The 14,549-nt window shown below is 33.0% G+C and overlaps 1 protein-coding gene across 1 annotated transcript in view; it reads right to left on the bottom strand.

The window, feature by feature from the left end:
* Positions 1-587: 587 nt before the first annotated feature.
* LOC107713849 (mannosyl-oligosaccharide 1,2-alpha-mannosidase IC-like) overlaps positions 588-14,549 on the bottom strand; it is a 59,023-nt gene continuing 45,061 nt past the window's right edge. Inside the window, exon 2 of the mRNA XM_016519491.1 lies at positions 588-665. Coding sequence (XP_016374977.1) covers positions 588-665 — 78 coding nt within the window. The remainder of the gene's footprint in view (positions 666-14,549) is intronic.

Genomic DNA, 14,549 nt, shown 5'->3' with positions numbered 1-14,549 from the left:
TAACTACATGAAACTAAACTAAACTTAAATTAAGAAATGTTGACTTGGAAACAGTAACATTACTAAATGATAATAAAAACCAATTAAACCTAAATGGCAATAATAATAATAATAATAATCATAATAATAATAATGTTATTAGTAGTAGTAATAATAATAATGACAAAAGTACATCAAATTACACAAAAACTGAAAATATAAAAATCTAAGTTAATTAAAAATATTAATTAAAAACTATAATAGCAAAAATGCACTGATGTGATTGCCTTTCCATAAGCAAATAGAGCAAATAGAATCTGGCTAAAATTAATTCATTATTATTTCCACAGGTTTTGGATCAGAGTGGTCAACAATCATCTCATTTGAGCCGATCTGAATTTGAGCAGAAACAACCAAGCCAAGGTAATATTTAAACGAAACATAAGCAAGGACTCCTTGAAGTCTTCAAGCCTCGATAAGAACGACCCGTGAGCCATAAAGCACTCCTCAGGGCATCGTCCTCCTGCTCTTTATTTAGAGAGACGTGTCACACTGAGCAGATCACGCTCTCGTCCTCAGAAAGCTTTAAAAGCAGCCGCAGCATTAATTCAGCAGCAGTTCATCTTACGACAGAGCGTGCCTGAAGGCCTTTTACCATGGTAAAGGAGTAAAATAAAGCATGTTACCTTCAGAGGAGGTGTTTGAGAAGGATCAGGGCCAGCCCGCAGACACACGGCACATAAGAGAGAAAGAGAGATAAACACAGTTTAGTGATCGTGCATCACATCAACATCTGACTGTACTGAGGAATTACTCAAAAATATGCTTATGTGCATTGTATTGTTTGCATTCAGCATTGGTTTTCTCGGCGTGTGACCCATCTGAAGAGACACGTGGGCATCATACTAGCGGAAACAACACTAACATCGCTAGCGGCCATGTGTATCATCAGCTCATTGATCACACAGGGCATGACTTTGACTGACCTGTAAAACTCATTCGTCTGATAGAGTACAACAATCCATCTTCAATCTCAGTGTCAGGGTAAAATAAGAATTATAATTCCAATTCTATTACATGCTTCAGAAATGCGAAGGCTTTTATAAGTCAACAAACAAACAAATAAATAAAAGTTTTATGAAAATAGGACATGAAAACAAATTTTTTTTAAAATAAATAACCTATTTTCATTGGCATTTTGTTCATGAAAACAAATTACTTTATAAATAAATAAATAAATATATGAAAGCAAAACTCAAAAATGAAGGTTAAAATAAATACGCTAAAATAAATACATGAATACGTAATAAATTAAAATAAATAACTCTGGAATGAATGAATGAATGAATGAATGAATGAATACAAAAAGCTTTTTATAAGTAGATAAAAAAATAACAGCCATGAAAAGAGGACATGACTTAAAAAAAATATATAAAAAAAATCAACATTTGCAAACCATTTTACTTATATAATGATATATTAACAGAATGTAATAGGATATTAAATGCAAAATAATTCTACTGAGTGACTTAATTTTATTATCATGAACTGACTGGTTTGTGAAAAGTGTGCGTTGCATCAGAATGGAGTCGTGAGATTGGAAGAGTGCAGCTGGTAAATCAAGAGGATTGTCAGCTGTTTTTGAGGCAGATTGAATCACATTGCACTACAAAAACAAACAGTTTGGAAGGCCATGCAGCAATAAATCACATATTAAAACATGAAATATGATTCAGATGTCATGCTGACTTTGCAAACATGTGCTCACATATTCTGAGTTTATCTGATTCTCTCATACTGTAAACACAAACCCTGCTGCTAAACTTCTACCAAAGCGTCTTGTTGTTTAATGAAATCTGTGAAATCTGATGCTGGATCCTCATGCGTGAGCAGCTCCGTTCTGCCCCATGAGCTGCTGTCTCGACGGGGGGCGCTTATTTCTGCTCCACGGCACCCTAACGGCCGGAGCGGGACACAAACAAACACAGGAGCAGAGAAAAACCAGCGTCTGAGGAGCCCAGGGAGTAAACGCTCAGATACCAACACAGCCAGAATTTCAATTAACACGAGGAAATGAGAGGAAGACATGAGAATAGTATATGAAAACAAATAACTAATAAAGTTAACAAAATAACATAACAATGAAGATTTTCTTATAAACTTAAATCAATAAATAGGATAAGAAACCAAATCACTTGAAGTTAACAATAACAAATAGTAAAAATTAAGATTTTTATAAGTTAAAATAAATAGATCTGAAATAAATAAATAAGACAAGATAAGAAACCAAATCACTTGAAGTTAACAATAACAAATAATAAAAATTAAGATTTTTATAAGTTAAAATAAATAAATAAATAAATGGAAATAGGATAATAAACCTAATAACTTGAAGTTAAAATAACATAAAATGAAGATTGTTTATAAACTTAAATATATAAATAAATAAATAAATAAATAAATAGGATAAGAAACCAAATCACTTGAAGTTAACAACAACAAATAGTAAAAATTAAGATTTTTAGAAGTTAAAATAAATAGATCTGAAATAAATAAATAAGACAAGATAAGAAACCAAATCACTTGAAGTTAACAATAACAAATAATAAAAATTAAGATTTTTATAAGTTAAAATAAATAAATAAATAAATGGAAATAGGATAATAAACCTAATAACTTGAAGTTAAAATAACATAAAATGAAGATTGTTTATAAACTTAAATATATAAATAAATAAATAAATAAATAAACCAAATCACTTGACAAATCACTTGAAGTTAACAACAACAAATAGTAAAAATTAAGATTTTTAGAAGTTAAAATAAATAGATCTGAAATAAATAAATAAATAAATAAAAGATAAGATAAGAAACCAAATCACTTGAAGTAAAAACAACAAATAATAAAAATTTAGATTTTTATAAGTTAAAATAAATAAATAAATAAATGGAAATAGGATAATAAACCTAATAACTTGAAGTTAAAATAACATAAAATGAAGATTGTTTATAAACTTAAATATATAAATAAATAAATAAATAAATAAATAGGATAAGAAACCAAATCACTTGAAGTTAACAATAACAAATAGTAAAAATTAAGATTTTTAGAAGTTAAAATAAATAGATCTGAAATAAATAAATAAATAAATAAAAGATAAGATAAGAAACCAAATCACTTGAAGTAAAAACAACAAATAATAAAAATTTAGATTTTTATAAGTTAAAATAAATAAAGAAATAAATGGAAATAGGATAATAAACCTAATAACTTGAAGTTAAAATAACATAAAATGAAGATTGTTTATAAACTTAAATATATAAATAAATAAATAGGATAAGAAACCAAATCACTTGAAGTTAACAATAACAAATAGTAAAAATTAAGATTTTTATTAGTTAAAATAAATAGATAAATGGAAATAGGATAATAAACCAAATAACTTGAGTAAAGTTAATAAAATAACAGTAAAGTTAGTAAAAAATCAATCAATCAATAGCAGATGTGAAAACAGGATATGAAAACAAAGTTATTTTTTTTATTGTCATTTCATGCTATGACTTCATGAATTTTTTTAGAACTTTCTGCTCAGATTTGAGACTATTTAAGGTCTTTATCTGTGAAAGGGAGAATTGCAGAATTCTGCAGAAACCCTGTAAATGTAGGGGTGCATTTGCAGAAAATATAATAACTACAGCAACGGGCAAACACGTGCTGCACGCAGAAGCGCCAGGGTTTTGCTCTCAGTTGTAGATTGTACAATGACGAAACAGCATCAAACTCCAGCCAAACGCCAGCTGACAGATTGGATGCACAGCTGCACCGATCTTACAAGAAAACACAACAAGCAATATCGTTACGGCTGCTCAAACCATGCTCTGCCTCCAAAACAAGATTCAGCGCTGAAAGAAGAACGGACGCAATTCATGTCAGTGCTGTTTTAATATCCGTTTGTACGTCTAACGGCATTTATTTACTGGAGTCTGTGGATGAAAAGAGAGAGAGCACAAAGCAATGCTAACTGATGTGAGGAGCTGAAAAACTCCACTGTGCTTACAAGAGCTTTGATTTTACATGCATTCAGTTTCAATCTTTAGGACACTAACTAGGCCTTCTCAACTCGTTCTGCATCAAAGTCCAGATTTTACTATGGATATTCAGTGGAAACTCAACAAGTGACAGATGAATCTGCATTAAAATATGACATTGATTGGATGCACAACCTTTGACATCAACAGCACACAAGATACTGGAGGTGTTTCTTCTCCATTTTAAATGCATGATTATATAGTGAAACTTTCAATGTAAAACTAAAATAATCAGTTGTTTATTCGTGTTTATAGATTCATCAAAAGTATTATTTTGCTTGGAAATGCAAGCACAGCTATTCCCTTTCACCTAGGCTTATTGTTGTTAACTGAAACTAAAACCATAAAACGTTTGCATTACTTGAACTAAAATAAAATTATTTCAACTGGTTGCCAAGGCAACACATTTAATATAATATAAATATTATATTAAATGTGTTGCATTTAATATAAATAATCTATTTATAACTAAATCAATTTAACAACATTTAATTCTATACTATTATTATAACAATATTATTAATATTATATTAAATGCTGTATCTAATATAAATAATTTATAACTAAATACATTTAATATTATATTTAATTATATAATATTATAACAATATTATTGTTATTATTAGTATTAACTATAAATGAATTATTAATTACACATTTAAAATATAAATGTAAATTACTATACAATTATATGAATTATGTCATTATACATAATAAAAAAATTACTTTAAATAAAATAAACATTAACTGAAATAAAAATAAAATACAAAATATAAATATGTATTTTATTTCAACTAGTTGCCAGGGCAACACATTTATTAAAATATAAATATTGTAATAGATGTCATATTTAATATAAATTATTTCTAACTAAATACATTTGCTATAATATTTATTATATCATACTAGTTATACCATTCACATTATATTAAATGTTATAATTAATACAAATTATTTACAAAATCATTATCATTATATAAATTATACATTATTAGACATTTAATATAAATAATATTAAAACTTAATTGTATAGATATTAAAAAACAACAAAACCAATATCTCATTATCTCAAACTTAAAAATTAAAATGAAAACAGAAAATATAAGAAGTAGAAGGAAGGTAGATGGTATATCAATGATACTAAAATAACTTTTCAATTATTTCCAAATTCTACAAAATAATGCTTAAAAATGCAGTAAGTAATTTCTACGCCATTAGCATCACCAATCGTCACTGCAAAAATGACCAATTTCAAACAGGTTTCCCTCCATTGGTCAATCAAACAGTTAGCCCCGCCCCAAAACCCGCCTCATTAGCTGAGTCAATGTTGCAGTGCCTGATTGGTCGTGATGCTCAAACTAATGTTTTAAAAGTGAACAAACCTGCAAATATCTTACGGTTAACTCTGCAGATTAAACGGCAATACAATAATCTATTTTTCCATCCTAAAATCACACACGGCACCTTTAAGTACAGTAATGATGTAGGATTATGGAAGCACTTTCCAGGCCTGCGCTGTCACTGGAAACACATGAACAAAGACGGAGAAGCTCAAGGGATCATGGAGCGAGAATTCTGTCTTTGTTCACCGCGGAGCCGCAGAATGAGTGAGGAGAAAAAAGAAAGAAAAAAAAACCTTGTAAACCATCTTGTCATTTCAGAGAAGTTTTTTACATGAAGCGTAAGAGGGAGATCTTTATAGAGACGTTACGCATCAATTACGCATTCAATTATTTTTTTAAATAAATAATTGAATAAACAAAATGATGCCACAAAATATAGATTCTCCACTGTCATTCACATCCACAACAGCATCACCGTCATATTCATCCCTCGTCCTACAGATGCAAGCGCTACACAGCAAACGCACAGCAGATGACAGAGACCGTTGTATCACGCAAACACCATTCAAACTAAAAGAACGCCGGCTGAGAGGCCGAAGGGAGCATCATGCTCTGATTCTCCTGACAGTGTGCATGACAGTGAAAGAAACGCACGCTCACCGATGAGCTTCTCCACACCACGGGAACACATCGGGCTTTTAGTCAGACGTACAGACGGAATATAGGAGGAAAAATCCTCACTTACACACCACACAGAGCGCTTGATAGCACAAACACCATTTATTTGCTATGGAAAGCTTCCCTTAACAAGAGCGTGCTGCATTTGACCTAAATCCAGAACTACTGACCGTCTTTAATGCATCCTTAATTATCCAATAAAGCCTTTGCCCGTAGACAAAGAGGCCAGCTCATGTCACCACAGGCAAATCCACTTCGTATCAACTCACTTCATTTAAGAGCAAATATCAGCAAAAACACACACTGGTTAAGGTCCATTTAGATAAAAATGGCTTTTATGGCTTTTATAACCCACAGGAGTAGTTCACCCATCATTTACTCACACTCACGTCATTCCAAACGCTTTTTTCCTTCATGAAACACGAAAACAGAAATTTTGCAAATGCTATTTTTATAGATATTAAACACAGAACAGGGTCTGTTAACCTAAAACAAATAATAATAATAATAATAATTTCTTGAGCAGCAAATCAGCATATTAGAATGATTTCTGAAGGATCATGTGACACTGAAGACTGGAGTAATGATGCTGAAAATTCAGCTGCGCATCACAGCAATCAATTACATTTTTATGTATTATAGTAGTAAACTGCTATTTTTAATTGCAATAATATTTCCCAATACTACTGATTTTACTGTATTTTTTAATCAAATAAATGCAGCATTGGTGAGCATTAAAGAGATTTCTTTAAAAAAAAAAAACACTTACTGACCTCAAACCTTAACTTCACTAGTCTAAATGCTGGTTTCTCTACATATTCTATGTGAAGTAGCATGTCTTCATGCATCAGCATCAGCTAAACGCTGCGTGCAACTCAACCCGTTACGGCGCATGCAGCTGTGCAGCTCTGTTGAGTGACTCGAGCCATTACACTGAGTGTCAGACAACCCACACACTCATCCAGCATCCCTCCATCCTACACAACTCATCATACGCCTGGGTGGTCAAGGCATGAATGGTGGTTAAGGTCACGGCAATATCCTGAGAAAAACACAGCAAACATTACACTGGCAATGTCATAAGGTCAGTACTACAATAAAACAATGTGACAATGCCAGTATTTCTACATTATCAGCAGGACAGACTCAATTCAATACTCAAAGGCTGTGTGAGTAACAGATGGCTGTTTTTGAATGCTCACATTTATACATGCAGAAAAGTGTCAAATGCATGTAATTGACAAATGCACATATGCATGCAAATATGCAGAAAAGTGTTAATGCATATATTTGACAAATGCTAACATGCATACATGCAGAAAAGTATCAAATGCATAAAACTGACAAATGCAAATATGCAGAAAAGTATAAACACATTTTTGACGAACGCATGTATTTGTTGAATGTGCACATGCAAATATGCATAAAATCGTAATGCGTATTTGACAAACGCTCGTGTACATTGAGAAAAGTGTCAAAAGCATATATTTGATGAAAGCTCATATGCAAATACACAGAAAAGTGTCAAATGCATATATTAGATGAATGCTTGCATGCAAATATGCAGAAAAGTGTCAAATGCATATATTTGACAAATGCAAATATGAAACGTATCAAATGGATATATTTGGTGAACACTCAAATGCATATGCAGAAGTCTCAATACATATATCTGATGAACGCATATTGCATATTTGTTGAACATGCGCATGTAAATATGCACAAAAGTTATTAACAAATGCTCACATAGAATATGCAGAAAAGTGTCAAATGCATTTATTAATGACGCTTGCATGCATACATACATATATTTGATGAAAACTCATATGCAAATACACAGAAAAGTGTCAAATGCATATAACAGATGAATGTTTGCATGAAGCATCAAATGCATATAACTGATGAACATTTACATGGAAATACGCAGAAGTGTCAAAATAACAAACGCCGATGCAAATATGCAGAAAAGTGTCAAATGCAGATGTTTTTGTACATTATGCTTTGTAGTATACACATTCTACCTACAGCAGTCTATCATGTCATTAATATTAAATAAATGACAACGAGAGAGAAAGAGCGCTATACGCTCTTTAGTAGCTGTAACAGAAATATACAGTCAAACAAAAATAGTGCAATTTCAACTTTATGAAATAAAAACAGGAACTGCACAGAATATTTTCAACTATGAATAAGCATTACAAATTGACCAATTATAAATATGCAATGAATGAATATGCAATAAATGAGTGCATAAAAGCATATTAGATTTTCTGAGAGATGCAAAATGTTAATGGTTGTGAAATGCTGTTATTATGATAACCTGACATCAGACAGTCTCTCTTCAAGCACAATGACCCGTGTCAGGCAGACATCACAATCAGTCCTAGCTGATGGGTGATCTGTTACTGACGAGCAGAAGGGTCAGGACGTGATGCTTCGACCTAAACGCTGTGAGTTAAACACACAAAACACTGACTGAGTCACTCTTACTCAAGCACACAGCCGTGAGGCAGAAGGGCTGCAGTCATCAAAGAAGTGGCCGTGTGGTTTCAGACCAAACATTTGCCTTGAGCAAGTGTTTAACGCGTCCTCTGTGGAAGCGTGTTACTGAGTGCACACTTCAGAGCCTGTGTTTGTGCGCTCTTAGCTGGCCTTCACCCAAACAAACCCACCGGCAGCCACACGTGGCATTCTGTCATTTAATCCTGTCATTTACTCATCCTCAAGCTGTTCCAAACCTGGATGAGTTTCTTTCTTCTGTTGAGCACAAAAGAAGATATTTTGAAGAATGTTGGTAACCAAACAGTTGACGGTAGCCATTGACATCCATAGTATGGAAAACAATACTATGGAAGTCAATGGCTACCATCAACTGTTTGGTTCGGAACAAACTGAGGATGAGTACATTTTCATTTTTGGGTGAACTATCCCTTTAAACGAAGCCTGGATGATCATTCACACTGATAATTCACAATGATTTTGAAAGCGATATAAAATTAAGCATTATTGTTTTCAATATCATGTCCTTAGACCAGTGAATCTCAACCTTTTGGCGTACCGGACCCCAGTCCAATTCAGAACCATCCTCAAGGACCCCCAGAACAAAATTGACTCGTATCATTTGTGTCTTTGTGAGGACCAAATGCAGTCAAGTATAATTCAAGTTAGCTGACTTGTCCAGTATTTGGCCATATCATCAGCTATATTGGATTTTTCTTTCATGGGAACATGTCATGTCAAAATATACAAAATGTATACAAAAATTCATACTTTATACGGACCCCCTGGCCTTATGTCAAGGACCACTAGGGGTCCACAGACCCCTGGTTGAGAAACACTGCCTTAGACTTCTTGTGACTCATGAGTATGTGAGTGTTCAGATAAAGATATTTATACAGTAGCTTCTAATTTAAATTATAGTTATCGTTGACAGGATCAATTCGTTTCTGTGAATCAGTGCAAACTCAGCTAATCAATTTATAACTCAAAGCAGCATTATTTTAGAATTAGTGAGATACTATTATAGTTCTTTCTTAATGTTTTGAATGTTTTCATTTTAATCTTAGTTCAAGTTCTAGTAAAGTTTTTTTTTTTGTTGGCATTATTAGCTTATTTTTTTCTTTAAACATACCTATAGTGTTTGTATTTCAGTTTTAGACCGTCAAGTTGAAATAGATGAAAAAGAGAAATATTTATTTATTTTGCTGTTATTGTTATTTTGCATGTATTTTTTTTTATTTCTTATGCATCTCTTGTGATTATTTTATGATTTTATAATTAAATCACATTTATGTAAAGTACATTAAAATACCATTCTGTATGAAATAACAGTATGAAACAAACAAAAAAACACTTACCTTGCCTAAAAGTAAGTACAAATTCATGTTTATGACTATGCATTGTTATATTGGTGCATATGAAGATGAATAAATAGTGTGAAAACTGATAAGACAAACCAGATTTTTACTGTACTTCTCACATTAAACAACAGAATCACTTTACAATAAAACTCAATTTGTTAACATTAGTCAATGCATTATTAATAATGTGTTTACGGAGTTTGGTCATTTAAGAACACTGTTCTTAAATGGTCATATGATGCGATTTCAATTTTTCTTTCTCTTTGGAGTGTTACAAGCTCTTGGTGCATAAAGAAGATCTGTAAAGTTGCAAAGACTAAAGTCTCAAATCCAAAGAGATATTCTTTATAAAAGTCAGCCACGCCTACCTAAATATGGTAAGGGGCGTAACATTTCCGTCACACGCTTGAGGAATTCGGCCAATCACAACGCACTGGATAGCTGGCCAATCAGAGCACACCTCGCTTTTCAGACCGATGAGCTTTGTAAAAATCGACGCGTTTCAGAAAGGCGGGGCATAGAGGAGAAACAATAATGTACAGTATGTGTTTTTTGTGTTTTTTGAACCTTAAACCGCATAAACATTTCATTACACCAAATACACAAAATAATGTCAACATCATATGACCCCTTTAAGCATTTTCCTTATAACAGTTTTCTATGGGAGGAAAATGCTTAACGAGTAAACACATTGCTTTCATATTATGGGCTCATATCTGCTTGTCTGTACATAGCATGCTTTATTAATAATATGTTTACCGAGTTTGGTCTTTTAAAAACACCGTTTTCATTCATTAAGCCACGTTACGCGTTAAGTGTTTCAGAATGTCCCGCACTGGAATGGAAAAACGCCTTCTGTGTGAACGGCCCTCAGACAGACGACGCAGAACAGAGTCTGACATGAAGTGCAAACAGCAATTGCTAATAACTCCCAGATCAGACAGATTTCAGTCTTACCGCCCGCTGCGTGCACTCGTAGCTCGGCAGGAAAGCGCTATGCTATCTTCAGCGGAAAGCTTCTCGCCATGTTTGACAGATGCATTGCAATAAAGCATCAGCATTTGAGTTTCTTATGCTCTTCATAAGAGGAAAAACAAACATGTCAGTTACTAATGTACATTAAGAACAACTTGGACAAGATTCCCACATTCATGCTTCTCATCCCAAACAAACACATCTGTGTTTTTCTAGCACAACCACATTATGAAGCAAATTACCTACTGTTTTTAAACAAGTTCGGGCTTCCACTGAGAAATCTAATCATGTCCGGATAGAAATGCGTATGAGTGTGGATATTGTATTTTCACAGTGCTACTTCTCATTTCTTTTGACCTTTGTGGATCTGAGCTACTAAAGCTCATTTTCTCATAGCGCTGCAGTAAATAACAGCTCAGTGAAGCTCAGATATTTACTGCAAAGCAATGAGAAAATGGGCTTTTCTGCACATATTGGCAAAGTCGTCCGGTTATTGCATGCATGTGGAAAATCTGTGCAGTATATATAAAATAATGCAGAAACAATAAGAAACTATGATATGCAAGCTTCAAAATTATGTTTTAGACAGCCAACTGTTATTTTCTTGGTTTCTGACTGAAGTAGAACTGTGTTTTCCTTATTCTTCAGTTAGTATGATAGAGCGGTCTCTCCTTCTCTCGGTCTGTCTGTAATTGAGCCGGTATGATCTGACGTTTGTGGCTCTGATGCTGTGAGTCTCCAGATGATGATCGCTTCTGTCTTCAGTCCTTCTGAATGTGGCTCACCTGCTCCGTGATGCACTAAAAATACGAGCGCTCCTTCTCTTTCTATCTCCTATTCCCCTTTCTAGAGATTTAGCTGATCATTGACGCTAGTTTTGCTTTCTTGTGCTTCTCATTTACATGAACCGGAGACGGCAGGCGTTCAATTAAAATTCTCTGCGTATGATGAGCAATAACAGACACACAAACTCGTCTAAAAGCCTCTGTGAAGAAGTCATGCAACCTGTGGCGACTGCTTTAAGACGACAAGAGCAAAGGCTTCCTCTATTTCATTTAAAAATACATGAAAGATCTGTTTAAATGTAATATGACTTACATATATTTCATTTAACCCATGTGCGTCAACTTAAAGTTACTCGAAGGTACTTGGAGGACAAAAATTATTAGATTTTTTTTTATTACAATTATTTCCCATATACTACATACTAAGCAGATTTTTGGAATAAAATAGATTTTTGAAAGTAAATTAGGGTTAAACACTAAAATTACAACAAAAATACACAGTTTTGGCTATATATATATATATTTTTTTTTTTTTGCATTAACAGCCAAAATAAAAAAAAATAAAAAAAATGAAAACGACAAATTGTCCCAAAGGATGCACTAGAGCTAAAAACTAATTTCTGAATTGAGGGGGGGAATTATTAAACAAACAAATAAAGCATTAAAAATAAAATATATAAAATGTATATAAATATAAAATTAATATTATATTGATAAATTAATTTTAATAAAACGTTTATTATTGTATTAAATTATTGATTTCATACAATAATAAAACAGTTTAATATTTTGTACTGACTAATTGATCATATGTGACCCTGGACCACAAAACCAGTCATAAGGGTCTTTTTTTTTATTGAATTTGACCCATACAATGTTTTTTTGGCTATTGCTACAAATATACCCCAGCGACTTAAGACTGCTTTTGTGCTCCAGGGTCACATATAATCAACAGTTTAACTGATTATCAAAATAGTTAGCTGTGGTCTAGCCTCAGCAATAGTCTTTGATTGTTAATTTGTCTGGTCTAGTCATGTTTTCTTGTTCAGACAAACACATCAGTTCTGTGTTAGATATCAAGACAGAGGAGCAAATATCCTGTAAAATGAGCCTGTGATGAATATGAATGCAGAAGCACGGCTTGACCTGAAATCTTGTTTATTCCTGTTCATTTGAATACAAAGAGAAAAACCCACATGCCCAAAACAACACATCTGTGATGGACTCATTAAAACAGCCAATTTAACCATCATCCACACACAACCAGCCCTGAATGAAACACAGCGGCCTAAAGCTGAAGGATGACGACCATATCAAGCCGACGCTTTCTCTACACAATTAAAGTCAGCTCTCAAGCACGTCTCCATTTTTCACTCGGAGAGCAGATAACGCTGTTGACAAGCGCCATGCATCTTTATTTAACGGGATGTGCCGAAACTTGCGATAAGCCGCCGCTGGGGGTCGCGACCCCTGACAAAAATATTAGCTGGGAAACCCTGACAATGTGCAGCAACCCACACTGGAATTACTCCGACTGCTTTCAGCGTCAGATGCATGTCAGCCTGCTTTCATTTCCAGAGAAAAAAAACAGCAGGCATGCAGTGAAAAAGCCAATGCTTTCAGTGTGGCGCTTGACCTCCGCCCTACATCTGCGCTCCATTACGCAACACATCCACTGCATCTGAACACGGCTTACAACACACCGATCCTCCCCCAACCAACTGCAAGGGCTCGCACTGTATCAGGGAAAGCAGGAACACAGGCCCAAAAATACCCCTAAACAGGCATTACCTCACAAATATAGAATATATAAACCATTTTAGTTCAACCAGAGTTGGATGTAAAAATTAAAATAAAATAAAATAAAATAAAAAAATGAATAAAATAAAAATAATAAAATAAAAAAGCAGATCTACACAGACCCAAATATATTTACCACACAATTATATAATATATAAACCTTTTTTTTTTTAAAAAAAAACAAAAACAAAAACAAAATCAAATCAAATACAAAATAAAATAATAAAATCCAAAATGAAATACACTAAAAATCAAATCAAAAATCAGATATACACAGGCCAACTTGTTGAATGCATAAAATACAATAAAATAAATACAACAAAAATAATAAATAAAACACAAAATACAAAAATACAAAATAAAATACAAAATGAAATACACTAAAAATAAAATAAAATCAAAAATCAGATCTACACAGGCCAACTTTAGTTGAATGCATAAAATACAATAAAATTAAAAATATATAAAATTAAATTCAACAAAAATAAAATAAAAATAAAGCAGATCTTCACAGACCCAAATATTATTCCAATTACCCAAAAAAACAGGCATTACCTGTTAAATGGCTGTTTTTTTTATGTTAAAAAATAAAAGAAATAAAATAAAATAAAATTAATTAATATAATGTAATATAATATAATATATTTAAATATTTAAATTTTCTATGTCGCATTTTGTTTGACAACCAACCAATAGCTGGTAGAACTAGTCCTTTAGCATGTGACTAGCTGTGTTTAACAGAGATAAAGTCACACATACAGTAACAATCTTACAGAAGCAGCGGCAAAAACAGCCTGGTTAACTCTGAGAATCAGAGCGAAGGCAGAAAATGGTAGTGAGAAATGAAATTGTCTATTGTTGGTGTTAGAAACACTTATGGCGCTTTTCCACTGCATGGTACGGCACAGTACGGCTCGGTACAGTTCACTTTTGGGGGGTTTTCCACTGGGTACAGTGCCTGGTACCTGGTACTTTTTTTAGTACCACCTCGGTTGGGGTTCCAAGTGAACCGTACCGTTACCAAAACGTGACGTGTAAACT

Source organism: Sinocyclocheilus rhinocerous, unplaced genomic scaffold (genome assembly GCF_001515625.1).
Source record: "Sinocyclocheilus rhinocerous isolate Xijiao unplaced genomic scaffold, SAMN03320098_v1.1 scaffold389, whole genome shotgun sequence".
Taxonomy (NCBI): Eukaryota; Metazoa; Chordata; class Actinopteri; order Cypriniformes; family Cyprinidae; genus Sinocyclocheilus; species Sinocyclocheilus rhinocerous.
Note: the sequence above shows the minus strand (reverse complement) of the source record. Positions and strands in the feature narration are given on the sequence as shown.